Consider the following 20,427-nt stretch of genomic DNA (forward strand, 5'->3'; position numbering starts at 1 on the left):
CCAACAGAAGTGAAGTTTAAACAATGCAAATAAAATATCTGCGTCAAAAAGGAAGAATTAAAAAACAAGCTAACAGCACTACACAACCCCAAGACACACGTACATATAAACTTTCTGGATCAATTGATGCAAATCTCTCTTCAAGAATGGGTCTCACTTAAAATTCTTCTTCAAAGGCCCAGGTGGCTTCATCCTCTCCTCTGAAAGGCAACCTCTTGGGCTGCTCCCGGCAAGAAAGAAGCCCAAGGCACAGATACGTGGTTTTGTTAGCAGATTGTCAGTGAGCTCTCGTCAGTTTCCAACCATAAATGGAAGAGAATCGGGCACACTTTTTGTACATTGTGGTTAATAAAAATCACCTGGTTTGAAAGTTACACAGAAACTGCTTAAAAAATAAGCTTCTTCTTTGATGCTGCCAACCCCACCCCCAACAGCTCCCCCTACCCCTCATGCAAGGACTAAAACCAGCGAGTGGAGGCTAACTCTGGGGAAGGGCCCTCTGAAGTCCTCCAGCCCAGTCCCCTATCAATGCAGCTGGCCCCTCTCTGGAAAAGCACAAGCACAATTGAACAGAGGCTTAGGCAAAGTGAGTCTGGAGTTAAGAATTCTGCTTTTGTGGGGCCCTCCTGACAGATTAACTACTCCCTCTCCTCCCTCCCACCAAATGACCCTGCAGCTCTGAACTCACCTTCCAAGTAGCAACTGGATGATGAAGAGAGACCCTTTTTCGACTTGCAACCAACTAATTTCAGGCAGATCTCCAACATTTTCATCGGTTAGAGCAAGGCCCTTGGTTTTGTAGGCTTGCTGTCTCCTCCCCTCCTCCTCCTCTTCTCCTCTTGAAAACTTCACACAAAAGTTCCCTCCGGTACATACACACACAAAAAGGCTACAAATCCAGCCTTCATTAAAAAACTGTTAACGGAAGAAGTCAAAGCAGTGGATCATCCATTTTTTATGATTCTTTGATTTTCTATTATGATGAATTACTCCAAATGAGAGCTCCCAAATTTTGCCATCCCACTTTCCAGCTCCGTCCTACATCCAACTCAAGCAGAGGCTGCATACATTGAACTGCCAACAAAGGGCCCCCTTCAGGCTTTGGTTGTCTGACTTTGTGACATCAGGAAAGGAACGCCCATCCCATGTTAACCCCTCATGGCTCCGCTTTCCAAGCAGAGGAGAGGAGGGATGAAACTAACAATTTCAGTTTCTTTCGAGTTTCTCACTTTCCAAATCCTAAATCCAGTTCTCCACACTTCTGCAGCGATCTGCGATTGTGAAAAATCATCAGTGTTTTAGGGTCAGTATCTCCTAACTGCAATTGTGAAAATTCATAAGTGTTTTAGGGTAAGTATCTCCTAACGTACTCATTTCTGTATGCAGTTTTGACCAAGACCGGACACATTTTTGCAAAGCAACTCACCCTAGTTAATGCATTTTTGTATATTATCTTCATTAATGTACAGTGGTACCTCGGGTTACATACGCTTCAGGTTACAGACTCCGCTAACCCAGAAATAGTACTTCGGGTTAAGAACTTTGCTTCAGGCTGAGAACAGAAATAGTGCTCCGGCGGCGTGGCGGCAGCGGGAGGCCCCATTAGTTAAAGTGGTGCTTCAGGTTAAGAACAGTTTCAGGTTAAGAACGGACCTCCGGAACAAATTAAGTACTTAACCCGAGGTACCAGTGTACACATTTTTCTAATTTGTGCATTTTTGTTTTTTATTACTTATTTATTGCATTTATATCTCACCTTTTCCCCCTCAAGGAGCTCAAGGTTCTATATCTCCTCATTTAATCCTCACATCAACCCTATGAGGTAGGTGAGGCTGAGAGGCAGTGACCAAGGTTACCAAGTGGGGACTTGAATTTGGGTCTCTCCCAGGCCCTAGTCTGACACTAACCACCATACCACAGTGGCTCTTTATTAATACTTACTGCTTGCATGGAGTACATGGTTGCAAAATTCAGAGGAGTGTGAATTCTGAAAGATCATTGTGCTCCAGTTCTTGTACTGGTTCAACAAGCATGAACTGGTCAGCTTCTTATTGAAAGGCTAAGAAAACTGAAATTCTCCCCCACACTTCACTAGAAAAGGGTCAGCTGAGACTCTACAGGTGGTGGCCTCAGCCCTTTAGAAATTCTTAAGGGGTGGGTAGTGGGTAGACATGTTTAGACAACTATCTGTTGCTTTCTAGCTTCACAGCAGCATGAGAGAGAAGTTCTCAGATTTTTTTCTGGAGATGGTAAAACAGAACTCAAAGACAAGAAAAGTGAGAATATAGTGAGAATATGGAAGCTAATCCTAATGGAAGCCAGGAGATTCGTCTGCTCCCCCCCCCCCAAAAAAAAACTATGCTGAAAGAAAGGAGTCCATATTAGGAACGTAAGACCAGTCCTATAGGATCAAGACAATGGTCCCTCTAGTCCAGCCTCCTGTGCTCACAGTGGCCAACCAGGTGCCCCTATAGGAAGCCCTCAAGCAGGACCTGAGTGCAACAGCACTCTGCCCCTCCTGCAGTTTCCAGCAACTGATATTCAGATTTATTACCACCTCCAACTGCAGAGGCAGAGCATAGCCAGCATGGCTAGTAGCCATTGATGGCTTTATCCTCCACAAATTTGCCCAACCCTCTTCTGAAGCTCAAAGTTGGTGGGCATCACTGCCTCCTTTGGGAGTGAGTGCACCCTGTGAAGAAGTCCTTTCTTTTATGAAATAAATGAACCTTTCTCATTAACCTGTCTCTGTTATCCATGAGCTTTATCCTTGCTATACATATTTAGTGTGGTACTCATCCACTTGCTACTCTATCCACTGGATAGATTTTATTCCGTAAACCACCCTGATAGGGTGGTGTATAAATTCAATAACAATAATAGTCACAATCCAGCCACAAACTGGTAGCCACCAGTGCTTCTCATGGAGGCTGACAAACAGCCCCCCCAAAGGCCCTTATATGGCACCTTGTGCCTGGCCTATTTTCAAAATGGCACCCATGGTCACAGTGGCCCTTGAGATCTTTCCCCAGGTGTTCTCAGTGTCTCTGAGCCTCACCCTACTCACTGCCTCCCTTGGTCATGAGATGGAGAGCGCAGTTGCCACTTTTCTCCTATGAAAAGTGCATAGAGCTGAAGGAGGAAATTGGAGGAGTGATGCTCCTCCCAACTCCCTCTTTCAACTCTATGTGCTTCTCAGGGCTTCTTTGACTGATGACTGATTGATTGATTGAATCTATTCCCCACCTTTTTCTCCAAGGATCTCAAGGTGGTGTACACAGTTCTCCCTCTCCTCATTTAATCCCCATTCCACCCCTGTGAGGTATGTTATAGGCTGAGAGGCAATGGCTGTGACCCAAGGTCACTCAGTGAACTTCATTCATTCATTCATTCAACTTATACACCGCCCTATATCTGGAGGTCTCAGGGCGGTTCACAACAAGACCACAACATATAAAATCAAACCAAAAGCAGTAACCCAATATATTGATTAAATAAATTGATTAAATAAATGATTTGAGTGAGGATGCCAAGGAGTGTGGTGGAGTCTCCTTCTTTGGAGGTCTTTAAGCAGAGGCTTGACAACCATATGTCAGGAGTGCTCTGATGGTGTTTCCTGCTTGGCAGGGGGTTGGACTCAATGGCCCTTGTGGTCTCTTCCAACTCTTCTATGATTCTATGATTCAATCCCTGGTCTCTAGTATGGCATACTAAGTGTTCATTCTTCTGGATCCAGTTTTTCACCCGACCCAAGCCACTGTGGTGTAGTGGTTAAGAGTGGTAGTCTCGTAATCTGGGGAACCAGGTTCGCTTCCCTGCTCCTCCACATGCAGCTGCTGGGTGACCTTGGGCTAGTCACACTTCTCTGAAGTCTCTTAGCCCCACTCACCTCACAGAGTGTTTGTTGTGGGGGAAGAAGGGAAAGGAGAATGTTAGCCGCTTTGAGACTCCTTCGGGTAGTGATAAAGCAGGATATCAAATCCTCTTCTTCTTTTTGGAAAAGCTAAGTATGTGTCTATTAGTATGTGAAAGAGAGTGAGCAGACTTTCTCCCTTTCTGTCTGTCTGAGTAAGTGGGTTAATCTGGGTGGGGAAAGTGACCAGAGAGAGTGGACCCCACAGCACTGGGCCAAAAACCTATACGGTATATCATAACATTTTTCAAATAATGCTTTGTCAACAGTGGGGAGAGGTACCAAAAAACAAAACAAGACTGAATATTATGTAACACAGAGCATGGGGCAATCCTGACCCTCCCAAGTTGAGGACAGCAGTTCTGGGAAATTGCAGCATAGTCACACTGCAGGGAGTATCACAAGAGCATATCCTGAAACTGAGCAATTCTGACCCCTCCTGCTTTCCATAGCATGAGGTCTGTCTACTGCTGCAGCTGCAGGAATGCAGAATTCCATAAGAATTCCAGTGGAATTACTAAATGGGATTACTAAGACTGCCCCTATTAACGCTCAAGAGAGGGACAACAAGGTTAACACACTCCATGCCGAAGAAAGGAAGATGAGCAGGAAATCTGAGCAGTTTTGTGCTTCGATGCCAGCTTCTCCTTCTTAAAGAGCCTCATCGCTCCCTTCCCTCAAGCCCAAATTAGAGCGATAAAACCGGGAGGGAAAATTTGGTTTCCACTACTTGCAAAACCAAAAAATCTAGGATGGGTGGGTCTCTTTGATATTCCAGATTTCCTTTTCAAGAGCACAGATATTTCCATCTACTACTTGCATGCTGAATCCAGGGTCGCTTAAGATTCTCTGTTTTCACAACAGATTCAGACATACAGAGATGTTGGACATGTGATCCCACTTCTGCCAACTAGTCTATTCCTAACTTTTGTGTCATAGCCACTAGGGGTAAGCCTCACCTGAGAAGGGCCATAGGTTAGTGCTGAATCAGGCCAACGGCCCTTCTAGTCCAGCATCCTCTTCTCACAGCAGACAACCAGATGCCCACTAAGGGCAACCTGCAAGCAGGACCTGAGTGCAGCATTCTCCCCTTCCTGTGGTTTCCAGAAACTGGTATTCAGAGGCATTGCTGCCTCAACTATGGAGGCAGAGAGTAGCCATCATGACTAGTAGCCGTTGATAGCCCTCAACCCCATGAATTTGTCCAATCCTCTTTTAAAGCCATTCAAGTGGTGGCTATCACTGCCTCCTCTGGGAAAGAGTTCCATAGTTTAACAATATGCTGCATGAAGAAGTCCTTTATTTTATCTGTCCTGAATATTCCAGTGCTCAGCTTCATTGAATGCCCACAAGTTTTGGTGTTAAGAGATAGGGAGATAAAATTTTCTCTATCCACTTTCTCCATGCCAGGCATAATTTTATAAACTTTTGTCATGTAATCTCTTAGTTGTCTTTTTTTTTTGTAGACTAAAAAGCCACAAACACTGCAAATTTTCCTTGCAGAGGAGTCGCTCCATCCACTTGATCATTTGGTTTGCCCTTTTCCTTGACATACCCTGTTGCAGACAGCAGCACTCTTCACAAACTCACTCCTCCAAGCGGGGAGGAAACAGTTAATAAAAGCCTTCTTCCAGAGTTAAGAGGACCAAGCCTGAGCGATCAAATTACATCTGAGGGAGAAGAAGTGGAAGAAGAAGAAAAGGAATAGAAAATATATGCCCGAACTTTTGCACAAAGTGTTAGACACAGCAGGGATGCGGCTTAAACAAGGAATAAGCCATTATTTCTCCAGAGTTGTCTTGAGGGCAGTTGAAAGAAACACACACACACACACAACTTGCCAGCTCAGATCTTTTCAGATGCATTTCGACCGAAGGGTGTACAATGAAACATCCCCTGCTCTCCATGTCCCCCTCCCCCAGCTTCCAAAACAGCAGTTGCAAGAATTATTAGGGAATAATAGCACCCTTCCCAAACCCACATTTAATGAGGAGCCCCTTTTCATTCCAAAAGGTTATCCAAACAAATGTTCAGCTGGGGAAACGGATCCAGCAGAGCAGTTTTGCTTGATCCAAGCACATCTTGGAAAACAAAAGCTTGGATGACATCAGGATGCAAGCGAAGGCCCCAGGCCTGAAGTGGAGTGGGTGTAAGAACATAAGCGCCTTGCTAGATCAGGCTACAGGGAGCCAACCACATGCCCAAATGGGAAGCTTAAAAGGTGGACGGACATAAGTGCACAATAGCAACACTCTCCCCACTTTTGATTCCTTCAGCTGGTATTCCAATGTATTGCTGGCCCCCAACAGGAGAGGCAGAAAAAAAGAAGAGCTTTGATGCTAGATCAGGCCAAAGCGGGGCAACCTAGCCTAGCATCCTACTCTCACAGTGGCCAACCAAATACCCCAATGAAAGCCTGCAAGCAGGATATGAACACAATACTCTCCCCACCTGTGATTCCCAAAAACTGGTATTCAGAGTCACGCTGACTCTTACAGTGGAGGTAGAACATAACAGCCCTGTGGGATCAGAGCAAAGGTACATCTAGTCCAGCATCCTCTCCTCACTGTGGCAAACCAGATGCCTCAGTGGGAAGTCCACAAGCAGGGCATGAGTGCAAAAGCAACATCCTCCCCACTGGTGATTCCCAGGAACTGGCATTCAGAAGTATCACTGTCTCTAACAGTGCAGGTGGAAAATGGCCATTGGGCACCATGTATTTGCCAACAGAAATGGTGTCAAGGCCCTCCTGTCTTCTACAGATCCCACTTCCTGCTGAGCTCAGCCTAACCCTGGCAGGTTCCTCTGGTCTCCACAGGACTCTTCTCTCTCAGTGCTGGACCTGCCTCTGTTTCTGTCTTGAGTTGCAAACAGCTGAGAAAATATTCACATTCTTACATACCCTAGAAGGTACTTTGCTTCTCTCTTCTGAAGCCTACTTGAAAATCGGGGGTGGGGTGTGCATTTAATATATATATTTGTTTTAAGAGCTGCAGCTTTGCTTCTGATGAACTGCAGCACACAAAAAGTTTATGAGATAAAAAATGTTTTAGTCTTTAAAGGTACCACAAGACTCATTGTGTTAAAGGGGGGGGGAGAGAGATCCTTAAGGACTGTGGCATTAAGTCAAGGGTGGGGAACTTTGGGTCTGCGGCCCAAATGCGGCCCCTCAACACTCTCTATTTGGCCCTCAGTACTCTCCCCAGGCCAAACGCCCTCCCTGCTTTGCACCCAGAGTGTTGTTGGGGCATTTTGGCTGACTGGATTGCAATCCTTGCACTCAGCGATCTTGCTTGCCTGGATTTATTTTATTTTATTTTATTATTTTATTTTATTAAATTTCTATCCTGTCTTTCCTCCAAGGGGCTCGAGGTGACATCATACATGGTTTACCCCTCCCCCTTCTACCCTCACAATAACCCTAAGAGGCAGTGACTGGGCACAATGTTACCCAGTGAAATTCATGAGTGACACTCTAACTGCTACACCACACTGGCTATTGTTGGATAGAGAAGGATGTGATTGTGTAGAAATTAGCCTGCCACAGAAAGGTAAAATTTGCATTCACTGCTCTGCTCATTTTTGCATCTGATCCTGCTGACCCCTGGCATGTGGCCTTCACAAGGTTTCCCAGAAAGGAATGTGGCCCTTAAGCTAAAAAAGCTTTCCCTGCCCTTGTGGTGAGCCATCCTGCCAAAATTGTAGAGGGTTTCCAGGGCTGATGCACAGTCAAGTTAAGGTCAGCAGGTGATGGGAACATAAGAGCCCTGCTGGATCATGCCAATGGTTCATTTAGTCCAGCATCCAGCTCTCACAGTAGACACCTATGGAAGCCCACAAACAGGACCCAAAAGCGAAAGCAACACTCTCCCCACTTGTGATTCTGAGAACGGTAGAAGCATACTATCTCTGATAGTGGAAATAGAATGCAAGAAGAGCCTGGCTACTCTATCGGGGCAAGAGCCAATCTAGTCCAGCATCCTGTTCTCACGGTGGCCAACCAGATACTCCAGTAGGAAGCCCACAAGCAGGACCAAATAGTAAGAGCACTCAATTCAGTAGCATTACTGTCTCTGATCATGGAGGCAGAGTATAGCCATCACAGCTAGTAGTCATAGATACTCTGTTCCTCCAATCCTCTTTTAAAGTCATCCCTGCTGCCTCCCTGTGGGAGTGAGTTCCACAGTTTATGTTCTGAATGAAGAACTTCATATTATTTGTCCTGAATCTTCCAACACTCAGCTTCATTGGATGTCCACAAGTTCTAGTGTTAGGATAAAGGGATAAAAAGCTTTTCTCTATCCACTCTCTCAGCGTCAAGCAAAATTTTATACACTTCCATCATATCTTCTCTTACTCGCCTTCTCTCTAAACTAAAAAGTTCCAGGCAATGACAGTGAGAAAAGTTCCACTGAACCGCAAAAGCTCATACAGGATAAACACAACAAATAACTTTGACTTTTGTCAAGAAAATTGCTTCTTTGGAATGCTGAGCCTTTCTCTCCTCTCATCACGTTTCATGGGCGATGAGCCAGAAAATAGCTGTAGAAAACACAGTGTCCAATGCACTTGGGGGCTAAGAATATTTTGTCATGTGATAGGAGTGCACATGGTGTTGTTTTTTAATCAAACTTGCCTCCCACCACATCACACCTTCCTAGAGAAATTACAGGGCTCAATTTTACACTTTATTCAGAGGCTACAAAGCCATCCCTTGCTCTGTGGTGATTTTTAGATTCAGGATTTAAGAGCTCGTCTTCACTGCAGATCCAACCTCGCTCATTTTGTGCCTCATGTTCAGATCAACAACTACCTTCTTTCCATTCTGCCTTGGTCAGGCTCCACCTGGAGTCCTGTGTCCAGTTCTGGGCATCCCAGTTTAAGAAAGATATTGGCAAGCTGGAAGTTGTGTAGAGGAGAGTGACCAGGATGATGAAGAGTCTGGAAATAAAGCCTTGTGAGTAATAGTTGAGGGAGTTGAGCATGTTTAGCCTGGATAAGAGAAGACTGAGAAGAGTTATGATAGCCATCTTCAAATATCTAAATGGCTGTCAAGTGGAATATGGAGCAAGCTGTTCTTTCCTGCTCCTGAGCATAGGATTCAAATTACAAGAAAGGAGATTCCGAACTTTCTGATAGTAAGATGGACTCTCTTGGAAGGTGATGCATACTCCTACGTTGGGGGTTTATAAGCAGAGGTTGGATGGTCATCTGTCAGGGATTCATTAATTGTGATTCCTGCACTACAGGGAACAGGGCTAGATGATCCTGAGTTCCCCTCCAACTCTACAATTCTATGATTCTATAGGATATGCTGGTCAGGGAAATGACTGAGAAAAGCAGTAGAGAGAGCCTTGTGTACCTCACTCTGGATTTTGTTCTAGATTGGTTCATCAAGCCAATGTAGTTGCCAACTGAAGGAGTAAAACTCCAATTTTAATTTTAATTTTTTTAAGTATGCAGAGGAGGAAATCCAGAGTTATGAAAGCCTGGCTGCTATTCTGCTAAGCCCCAAGTAAAGACTTCCCTGTCACTGTTGCCTCACCTCAGATCCTTTATTTAAAAGGCTCTGTTACCTGGAAGTTGGCCAATGAGGATATTCCATGTGTGAAACACCCTCCTCAGGACTTCTTAAAAGGAGATTTATGAAAGGAGCTTGAGTGATTCCATTTTAAACACACTCCCAGTCCTCTTCCTCCCCACCCCCTGCCCCAAAAAGGCAGGGGGGAAGAGGGAACCCATAAAGGCACATGGAAGACTCCAAGGCATCAAAGAGGTTGGAAGGGGAGAAAAAAAAACGGGGTTTGCTAAGCGTGAAATGGCCACCACATTTTTAAGATATGAAGTTTAACAAAAAAAAAACACAAAAAAACCCTCAAGCCATAGATAACATTCCATTCATACACCCAGCCCAGTGAAATCAATGAGGGAAGTGATTCATGGATTTAAGCAACAACTCATTTAAAAGACATCAGAGGTGCCCACAGATTCTGAGGCATTTAGAGCCACCTCATAGAGTTCACTGCCATGCAAATTGCTCACAACCGTTTATGATGATGACAATGACAATGACGACGATGATGATTTAAAGCATTTATTTTTTTTGCCTCAGCTCTTCATCAGAAAGCTTCCTATAATGTTTTACATACATTCAGGAAAAAAAGGTGAGGGAGACAGTCCTGGCCCCAGTAGCTTACAATCTAAAATATGCAATACCAAAAAGAAAAAGGGATGAGGAGGGCAGAGGGGAAATGATGCAATGGTGTCTCGACCTGTTGGTCAGCTCAGCAGCAACTGCTACTGCCAGATTCTCTTTGGATTCTGTACAAGAACTGGGGAGAGGGGAGGATTCCAAGGTGCTTGGATCCTCAAGGCAACCACTTGCGCTCTGGATCCTTGCACTTCTTGGCTGATAAAAACTAGCAGGGAGACGACAGCTGGCTAGGCCAGGGAGATTATTAGTGGCTCCTAGCGAGAGGGGCCTTTTGCCAATCTCCCCTTCATGGCAAAGGGGCTTTTGGAGTAAACTGATCCATTTCAATCAGAGTTTAGGCCCAGTTTGGACACAGAAAATGCTTTGGTCAGCCTACATGATGACCTCTGTCAGGAGAGAGGCAGGGGAAATGTGCCCCTGTTAATTTCTCTTCATCTTCTCACTGGCTTTTGATACCATCAACCATGGGATCCTTCTGGGGCAGCTATTCAAGTTAGGGGTGGGTGGCACCATTTTGCAGTGGTTCCAGTCCTACTTTGATAGTTACTTACAGAGGATGTTGCTTGGGGAGTGCTCTTCGGCCACATGGAGCCTTTAATGCAGGGGTTACTCTAGGTTCAATTTTATCCCCTATGCTGTTTAACATCTACACGAAAACACTGAGTGGAGTCAACCAGAGTTCTGTAGTACATAGTCAGCAATATGCAGATAACACATAGCTTTCCTTCTCCTTTACATCTGCAAGTGAGGCAGTGGATGTGCTGGACTGTGATTCTGCCTCAGTAATGGACTGGATGAGAGCCAACAAGTTGAAGCTCAATCCAGATAAGACTGAGGCACTGTTAGTGGCTGGTTCCCTAGACCAGATGGATGAGAGGTTGCCTGCTGTTGATTCGGTTACACTCCCCTTGAAGGAGTGGGTACACAGCTTGGGGGTCCTTCTGGATTCTTTGCTGTCACTTGAGGCTCAATTGACCTCAGTGGCACAGAGTGCCTTCCATCAGTTTCAGCTGGTGGCCCAGCTGCGTCCCATCTGGACTGGGATAGCTTAACTTCTGTTGTCTATATTCTGGTAACCTCTAGGCTAATTACTGCAATATATTATATGTGGGGCTGTCTCTGAAGACAGTTCGGAAACTTCAGCTTCTGCAGAATTCTGTGACCAGAATTCTGGCCCACCAGGGCAAAACAGTCTGAGCGTATAACACTGATCCTGATCCGACTACACTGGCTGCCAATTAATTTCCAGGCACAATTCAAAGTGCTGATTTTGACCTATAAAGCCTTAAATGGTTCAGGACTGCAATACCTCAAGGGCCGCCTCTCCCCATATGAACTGACCTGGATCCTGCAGTCAACATCTAAGGCCCTTCTTAGTGTACCTCCTCCGTGAGAGGTTCAGAGGCTGGCAACAGAAGAATGGGCCTTTCCTGTGGAGGCTCCCCACTTATGGGATGCTCTGCCCAAGGAGGCTCTGCCTGGTGCCTCTGTTACATATATTTTAAGGACAGGCAAAAACATTCTTCTTCTCCCAGGCATCTGGATAACTGAACAATCTATGACCTTTTAAACTGCTTTGGCGTCTCACTATGTTACACATTTTTGTGTTTCTATATTCATCTTGTGATCCTTGGATGAAGAGTGGAATAGAAATTTAAAAAATAAAGACAGACAGACAGACAGACAGACAGATTACAACAGAAGAAAAGCCTGCAAGCAGGACCTGAGTGCAACATCCCCTCTCCAGTTGCTGTTCCCTTCATCTGGGATTCAAAGGTAGACTGCCCCTGGGCATGGAAGTTCTGCTATCACAACAGATCTCCTTAGAAGAGCCAGGCCAAAGGGAGCCTATCTAATTCAGCATCCTGTTCTCACAGTGGCCACCAGATACCCCAACAGGAAGCTCAAAAGCAGGACCTGAGCACCACGGCACCATACTCCTCACTTGAAATTCCCAGAAACTGGCATTCAGAAGTATACTGCCTCCAACGGTGGAGGCAGAGCACTGCCATCATGGCTAGCAGCCTTTGATAACCTTATCCTCCCTCTTTAAAAAGCCCTCCAAGCTGGTGGCCATCCCTACATCTTGAGGGAGCAAATTCCACCCTGTAACTCTGTACTGTGTTAATAAATACTTTGTCTTTCCTGACTGGAAATGCTCCATCACAAAAGCTTCCCTAAATGCTTTTCCAATACAGATTCCACGTGAAATTCTTTCAAATCCTTCCCTCCTTCTCCTCTTACTTCTTCATAAAGCAGCAGAGAACCCGAGAAAACTATGGCCTATTTCAAAACTTGCTTCCAGTAACACGGGTTTTGTTTAAAGAGAGTGCATTAAGTGAAACCAGCTGTCCTGAAGGGGTTGGTGCCATCTGGGGCTCGATGTGCGAGGCTGGTTCTTCAGTGATATGAGAATATTATTTCACCACTTAATATGAAATAGGGAATGGAAACGTACCACCTGAGATCAGTGTTCAGAACTGTATGTACCAAGGTCTCCATGTGCCTGCAGAACTTACGGAATATTTTTGATGCTCATTCTGGAATGTAGATATAATGGAGAAAATTGTACATAATTTGATATTTCAATGACTAGATCCTTCTAGTCTTTTTTAAATAAGATTCGGCATTATTTTACTACATATACAACAGAACAATCGCTTTCAAGACAACCTTTGTCACATGTCTAGCAAATCTGGAATTATGCTTGAAAATCAGATGTTAATATTCTTTACTTAAACCCTTGTTGTTTTAAATCATGTGCAACTGTATTCATTCTATGTGCCTCTTTTATAATTTTGCTTTTCACCTTTTAGTTTTCATCTGTTGTTATATCTGTTCTCTCAGTTTTATGTCCATTATAAAATGAAATAAGAAATCTGTACCAAAAAAACCGCACCAGACGAATGTTAAGATCACTGGGTTTTCAATAATTCCTGCTGAAACTGGTTAAAAGGGCACCTCCTCCATCACAGCACAGCTCAAGAAAAGAAAAGAAAAGAAAAGAAAAGAAAAGAGGGAGGAGGATAGGCAAAGCTTTGCCAAGAGGTAAAGGCGTGTTTTGGTCTCTCTGGTGACTGTTTTGGCTCCTAGAGGATCAGATGATCTGAGTCACATGAGATGCAGCTTTCACAAGGCCTGCTGGCAGAATTGAAGGCTGCTAAATTGAAAAAAAAACTGACAGTCGCAATTATGGAGGAAGGGACAACTTTGGAACTGTGAAACCCACAAATGGTGTTGTAAGGCAAGAGACAGTTCAACGAGAAGAGATGTTTACAAAGTCAAAGTGCAACAGAGCTTTTTAAGAATCCTTATGTTTTAAGGATGGAAGAGCTTCACATGTGCACTTTTTAAAAAACAGGAGCAAATCTGGGTGGTTGCCTCAATTTGGTTGGTTTGTTCTTCAAAAACTGGGGACCAATTTAGAGAGTAGCCAGTTCTTGACGAGGCGGACTCTAGTCTATTAAAGTTTAAACTGTAACAAAGATTATTGATGGCTACTACCCACAATGGCTACACTCTGCCTCCATAGTCGGATGCTTCTGAATGCCAGTTACTGGAAACCACAGAAGGAGAAAGCTCATGTGCTTGGGTCCTGCTTGCAGGCTTCCCATTGGAGCATCCAGTTAGCCACTTCAAGAACAGGATGTTGGACTAGGCAGGCCATCGGCCTGATCCAGCAGGGCTTTTCTTATAGGTAAAAGTTTAAAAATATTTTATTCAAAGTTCAAAGAACTAGTGTCTGGTCATGGTACGGCAATTGGTCACATCATAAAACTGCAATCAGTCTCTGAAATTAGATCAGTACGTTAAGCTACAGAACTCACTTCCACGGGAGGCAGTGATGACCACCAACTTCGATGGCTTTAAAAGAGAACTAGAAAGATTTGTGAAGGATTCAGCTATCAAAGGCTACTAGCCACAATAGTTATGTTCTGCCTTCATGGTTGGAGGCAGTAATGCTTCTGAATATCAGGTGCCGGAAATCACAGGTAGCGAGAGTGGTCTTGCTTGCATGTTTCTCATAGTAGCATCTGCCCAGCCATTGTGGTAGGACTCTTCTGATGTTCTACCTCCAGTATCAGAGGCAGTCTGCCTCTGAATACCAGTTGCTGAGGATCACAAGTAGGGAGAGTTGCTGTTGTACTCAAACCATGTTTGTGAGCTTTCCACTGTCAGCCACTGTGAGAACAGGGCCATTGACCTGATCCAGCAGGCTTTTCTTATGTTCTTAAACCTGTTTGTCATTAAAAAGCTGCCACCTGCCTTGTTTACTGCAACACAGAAACTGGGTGACCACCCTTCTCGAAGCAAGTTATATTTTCCTTATCCCCATTATTTCACTGAATATGTTTCAAATCTACAACCCAACCCAATGTCTTTAAAGTCAAAATCATACACACTGTGACGCCAACATAAAAAAAAGTACAATCACCAAATTAGAGCAAAGATGTAGAAGTTGTGGTCCTCCATGCTGGGCTGCAACTCCCAACATCTTTGACCACTGGCCTTTCTGAGTGGGCCTTATCGAAGCTTGGAGCCCTTTCCTTACTGAACGAGAGAGAGGACATCAACTGGCACAGGGCTAGTTATCAGCAACCACTTCTGATATTCTGAATCACTCTGAGTTTGTGCTGAATTGTAGTCACTACAAATTTGCCCTTTAACAACCTGGGACCAGTTTACCTACAAAATCTCCTTATCCCATATAAGTCCACTGAAGCGCTTCAATCAGTGGAACTGGCATTGTTATAGGTGCCACATAATACCCATTCCACATTTGTAAGAACCTGATACTTTAGTGTGGCAGAAGCTATACCTTGGAACTCCTTGCCTATTGATATCAGGTAGCAGCTTTCACTGTACTCTTTTCGGTGCCTACTAGAAATATTCTTGTTTAGACAACCCTACCCAGATACCTACCCAGATACCTAAAGGGACGTGGGTGGCACTGTGGATTAAACCACAGAGCCTAAGACTTGCCAATCAGAAGGTCGGCGGTTTGAATCCCCGCGACGGGGTGAGCTCCCATTGCTCAGTCCCTGCTCCTGCCAACCTAGCAGTTCGAAAGCACGTCAAAGTGCAAGTAGATAAATAGGTACCACTCTGGCGGGAAGGTAAACACCGTTTCCATGCGCTGCTCTGGTTCGCCAGAAGCGGCTTAGTCATGCTGGCCACATGACCCGGAAGCTGTACGCCGGCTCCCTTGGCCAATAAAGCGAGATGAGCGCCGCAACCCCAGAGTCGGTCACGACTGGACCTAATGGTCAGGGGTCCCTTTACTTTTACCCTACCCAGATACCTAGAAAATTGATTATGTGTTTTAAACAGTTTTAGTCTATTTTTAAAAAACTTTTTGAATAGGTTTTATTAGATAAATTTTTAAAGGTAAAAAAAAGTATTATTGTGAACACTGTTGTTTGAAAAGCAAAATGCAAATATTAAATCAAGGCTGATAGCAACAAAATGGGCCCAAGCCTAACGTGATTCCCTCCACCCCCAAGTACATGACCTTCTGGTGGTTCAAATCCCAACACTAGGCTTAATTTATCTTTAAGCCAAGCCTAGGAGCCATAATGTGGTGTAGTGAGGACCTGGGAGATCCAGATTCAAACTCCCACTCAGCCATGAGGCTCGCTAGGTGACCTTGGATCACAGACAATGCTTCTCAGCTTAACCTACCTCACAGGGTTGTTGGGGGGGGATTGAATGGGAAGGGGGAGAACCGTGATGAGAAAAAGGTGGAGTAGAAATACAATAAATAATAACAATTTCACACACAGCAGTGTCTCTTCCTTCTCTTTTTCTGTTTCATGGGTGCTGAAGAACAGGGAGGACATGTGTCCCTCCAGATGTTGAAAATAATATTAAGGAATCTAGAAAAGGCTAGGAAAGAAAAACTCTTTTAGAAGGCCAGTCACACATGGATAGAGTTTTCTTGGCACCTTCTGCTGAAGCAACAGGTTTTTGGACTGTCATGGAAATGGACTGCGAGATGGAGAATAGCCAAGGAGCACAAAGATACGGAGTCACATTTCCCAAAAAGGGACTGTTAGCAAGAGGATACAGAATTGTGTTCTTTCCCAAATGTCTGATAACAGAAGCACACTTTATCTCCTGGCACACACTCATAACACCCCAAAAGGCTTCCTTTTGGAACATGAAGGACTACATAAGCGTGTAAGAGCAGCCTGATGGATCAGGAAAAAGCAGGCCCATCCAGTCCAGCATCCTTTTCTCACAGTGACCAACCAGATGCCTCCATGGGAAGCCTGCAAGCAGAAACTTGAGTGCAACAGCAACTTCCCCCGCTAACAATTCCTTCCAGCAACTGGTATTAATAAGCATTACAGCTTTCAATAGTAGAGGGAGAACATAGCCATTATAGCTGGTAGTCTCCTCCTCCATGAATTTCTACTTTTAATCTTCTTTCAAAGCCAGCCAAGTTGGTGGCCATCACTGCCTCCTGTAGGATGGAGCTCCATAGTTTAACTCTGTGCTGCATGAATAATTCCTTCCTTCTGTCTGTTCTGAATCTTCCAGTGCTCTGCTTCACTGGATATGTACCATAATGCTTCAAAACACAGTGGTGAATGCTATTTTTTAAAAACACCCTCTCTCTCTATTTAGAGTTCTAAAGTCAGCTGCTTTCAGAGGGCAAAAACCTTTTGTACATAAAACATAAATCTAAGTGCTGCCCATCAAAATCAAATTGCATGCTGGTGATGTAATGAAACTGGTTTTCTTTTTGGTCACAATATCTGCCTTAAAGACAGCAATGAGGCAGAGAAGGGACCTCGGAAGAACCAAAACTACACATTTCTCCACACAGATATGCATCATGAGAGCCCAGCCGGGGGGCGGGGAAGCATGCTCTACACTTTCCCCACCTGCATATTTCCCAGGTCCAAATACTGGGTAGGAACCCTGTCCTAGCTTTTTAACTGTTGTCTACTGCCAACAAACCACAATCTGAAACCATGGTTTGTTGCTGGCTTATGAACCTTGGTTTTTAACTTTCACCAGGTTTGCACAGCATGCCTAGCCAAGCCTTAGATATGACTCTGCAGCCACTCTACTCCTCCCCAAACTAAGCTAAGCTTGGAAACGATATCTGTACAGAAAATCACACACACACACCGTACCAAAATTGACCATTATTAAGCTGTGGGAAGACCTTTGATTCAAGCAATATTGTACGTTTTATTTAACACAAAAGGAAATTTCACTTTGCAGGAAGTCTCTCTTTGAAAACAGGAAAGGTTTCAAAGCCTCAGGGGACAGGAGAGATCCTACAATATAACTGTCTTCTCATTGTTATTAAAGGCTAGGGCACACAGAGGTACCTTTTGTGTACCTAAGCGACAATAAATCCAGTTCCAAACCCTGCAGGATTTCCTAAAAGCAATACATGGTGTGCAGGTATTTTGAAAACACAGCCATCTCTAGAATACCTTTGGAACCAAATGTCTTCACACAGTGAGATGAACTGTACAATTAGTTGCCTGAAGTGAAAATTCAGGGCTAAATAAACTCTGGAAGTAAAAATAGCCACTTTTTTAAAAAGTCAAAAACAGAGCCACCCAATGCCCTTGAGATCAGTGTTAGGGGAACTTTCTCATGTGGGACCTCCTGAAGGCCATGTGCAAGCAGTGGGCAAAAAGTGGGAGGCAAAAAGTATTAGGAGCAACAGGTCCAACTCTGACCATTGTATAGTAAGCTACATTTCAGCTTTGCAAAAGTCAGAGGTATTGATGTTCAAGATGTTGAATACACAGATGTATTCAAGGTGTTAGTCCTAGCATATAAAGCCCCAAATAGCTTGGAGCCAAAGCATCTAAAACAGCACCTTCCACAATACAAATCTCAAACCCTACAATCAGCAGGTGAGTCCTTGTTGGTAGAGCTGCCTCTGGGGGCTGCCTGGCTGGTAATTATTATCCATGACAGGGGCTTTTCAGTGGTGGCTCCCCTGCTGCAAGATGCCCTCCCTAGTGTAGTGTGCCTATCTCTCCATCACCATTAACTTTCAAAAGGAAACTGAAAACATTCCTGTTTATCCCATGCCTTTAGTGGCTAAAGAATACCGACTCCTGGCTGGAAATAGGCTTTTTAACTGTAAATGCCTTTTAAAATGTTTTTAGCTGTAACTGCCTTTCTTGATGCATTTAATTCTAAATGTTTTAAGGGTGTTTTGATCTGCTCTAGAATGTTTTTGCTTTGCTTTTGTTTTTAACTGTGTATCTGTTTGCCACCCTGGACTCCTTGTGGCAGAAGAACAGGGTATAAATTCAATCAATCAACCATACCTATCTTACATCCAGACAAGCAAGAGGCATTATCACAAATCAAAGACACATCCCATTCAGATAAAAACACTTTCAGAGGGCATTAAGCCATTGTGGAGAAACATGGAAATCTGTTTAATACTGTGAGAACCAGCAGTCTATGTAGCTCAGAAACTCTAACAGCAGCTATTCATAGTTTCAGGCAGGAGATCCTTTCCCAGCCCTAACTGGAGATGGTGATGGTTGAACCTGAGACTTTCTGCATGCAAAGCAGATGCTCTACCCACTGAGCTACAGCCCTTCCCTTCTGATGAGGGGTGTAGTTTGGACAGGTCCCTTGCCTGGGAAGGTTCCTGAGGGCCACACTGACTCCCAGGGCCTGAGGTCCCACAGTCCTGCCATGGACTGTGTAGAGCTTGAGAATGAGAGGAACAGCAGAAAGGGGGAGATGAGAGATATCCCAGAAAAAAACTATCCAAGCCTTATAAAATCACAGCCACGGCGCTGTTAAAATGAAGTCTCCTTTGCAGCTGCTTTTCCAGTTTCTTTCCCTCTTTGTTATTGCCAGTTGCCATGGCGGCACCTTGAATCATCTGGACAAATTGTGCACACATGGCTCAGGCCACGTTATTTCCACTTGCTCTAGCCCTCGAGATCAGCTCTTTTGTTCACCTGGCAACTGTGGAGGCCAAATGACATCACCCACACTAGAAAAATAGAGGGGCTGGGGAGGTTTTCCAGAAGATACACACATACACACAATGTCCAAGATAGGGGCACTGAAAATGTTCTGGGGGGAACTAAAAGAATGGAAAGAAAAATGTTAGCTTCAAGAAGTATATGCTGTCTTATTACAAGTGGGGGACCGCCTGTCTGTCTTGACAACAACCTTGTGAGGGAAGTCACCAACATGCTCATTTTACAGATAGAGGGACTGAGGCTGAAGAAAAGACTAACTAGCTGGAGACCATCCGGTGAGTCAATGGCTGAAATGAGATGTAAACCCAGCTCCCCAGGCATTATCTACAAGGGCATTATAGGTTGCAGATGGTATCCAGATGAAAAGCTGGATGCTGGGCCCTGTGGCAGCAAACGCATTAAAATCTGGGTATTTCTGGGAGTAAAGCAGTGGTCCTGCTCTCTGCCTTCAGTTCTGAATGCCAGTTGCTGGGAATTCCAAGTGGGGAGAAAATTGTTGTTGAGCTCAGGTCCTGCTTGTGGGCTTCCCATTGGGACATCTGGTTAGCCCCTGTGAGAACAGGATGCTGGACTACATGGGTTCCCTTCACCTTACCCAACAGGGCTCTGCTTATGTTCTTCACCACTGTCCAAGGCAGTATGCCTCTAAATACCATTCTCAGGGAGCCAGACAGTCCAGAAGTACATAAAGACAACTTCTGAACACACCCAGACTGAGTCTTGCACCTAAGCAAAGACTGCAAACTTTGGGAGCTCAGAATCCTAGTTATTCTATTTTCACACTAAAGGGTTTTAAGAGCAAATCTGAGGCTAGCATAGGTAAGCAGAACAATTCCAATTTTGGGAACCTGAAAGGCCTTGCATTTGACAGCAAGCAAATTATCCTCACAGTGGGTTCCATCCAACAGTGCCGCTCAGCTGACAGTTGGGCTTCCGTAAGCAAAATGGGGAAGAAAGCAATTTCCATTTATTCATTCTCCCCTGGTTACATTCTGGAACTGGGTGTGGAGAGTGCAGTTGAATAGGACATAGCTGTGGGCAGCCTGAGGAAGCACCATCCACAAAAGCAAACCTTGCCATGAGACAGTAAAGCAGCTGGTTGAGGAAAGGGCAGAGCAGGCATAGGCAAACTCTGGCCCTCCAGATATTTGGGACTACAATTCCCATCATCCCTCACAGGACCAGTGGTCAAGGATGATGGGAATTGTAGTCCCAAACATCTGGAGGGCCAGAGTTTGCCTATGCCTGGGATAGAGGGTAAAGAAAGAGCTGTGAGTAGAGGGGGCCTTCCTCCCATTCTTTGGACCCCCAGG

At 44.6% G+C, this 20,427-nt stretch overlaps 1 protein-coding gene across 3 annotated transcripts in view; it reads right to left on the minus strand.

The window, feature by feature from the left end:
• ABL1 (ABL proto-oncogene 1, non-receptor tyrosine kinase) overlaps positions 1-20,427 on the minus strand; it is a 125,723-nt gene that overhangs the window by 65,188 nt on the left and 40,108 nt on the right. Inside the window, exon 1 of one of the 3 annotated variants that reach the window (XM_083423481.1) lies at positions 689-1,077. The exons of the other annotated variants lie outside the window; for them this stretch is intronic. Coding sequence (XP_083279607.1) covers positions 689-773 — 85 coding nt within the window. The 5' untranslated portion in view covers positions 774-1,077. Of the gene's footprint in view, positions 1-688; positions 1,078-20,427 lie in introns of those variants that run through there. 3 annotated transcript variants of the gene reach the window in all.

The sequence above is a fragment of the Podarcis tiliguerta genome, assembly GCF_965153285.1.
Source record: "Podarcis tiliguerta genome assembly, chromosome: Z".
Lineage (NCBI taxonomy): Eukaryota > Metazoa > Chordata > Lepidosauria > Squamata > Lacertidae > Podarcis > Podarcis tiliguerta.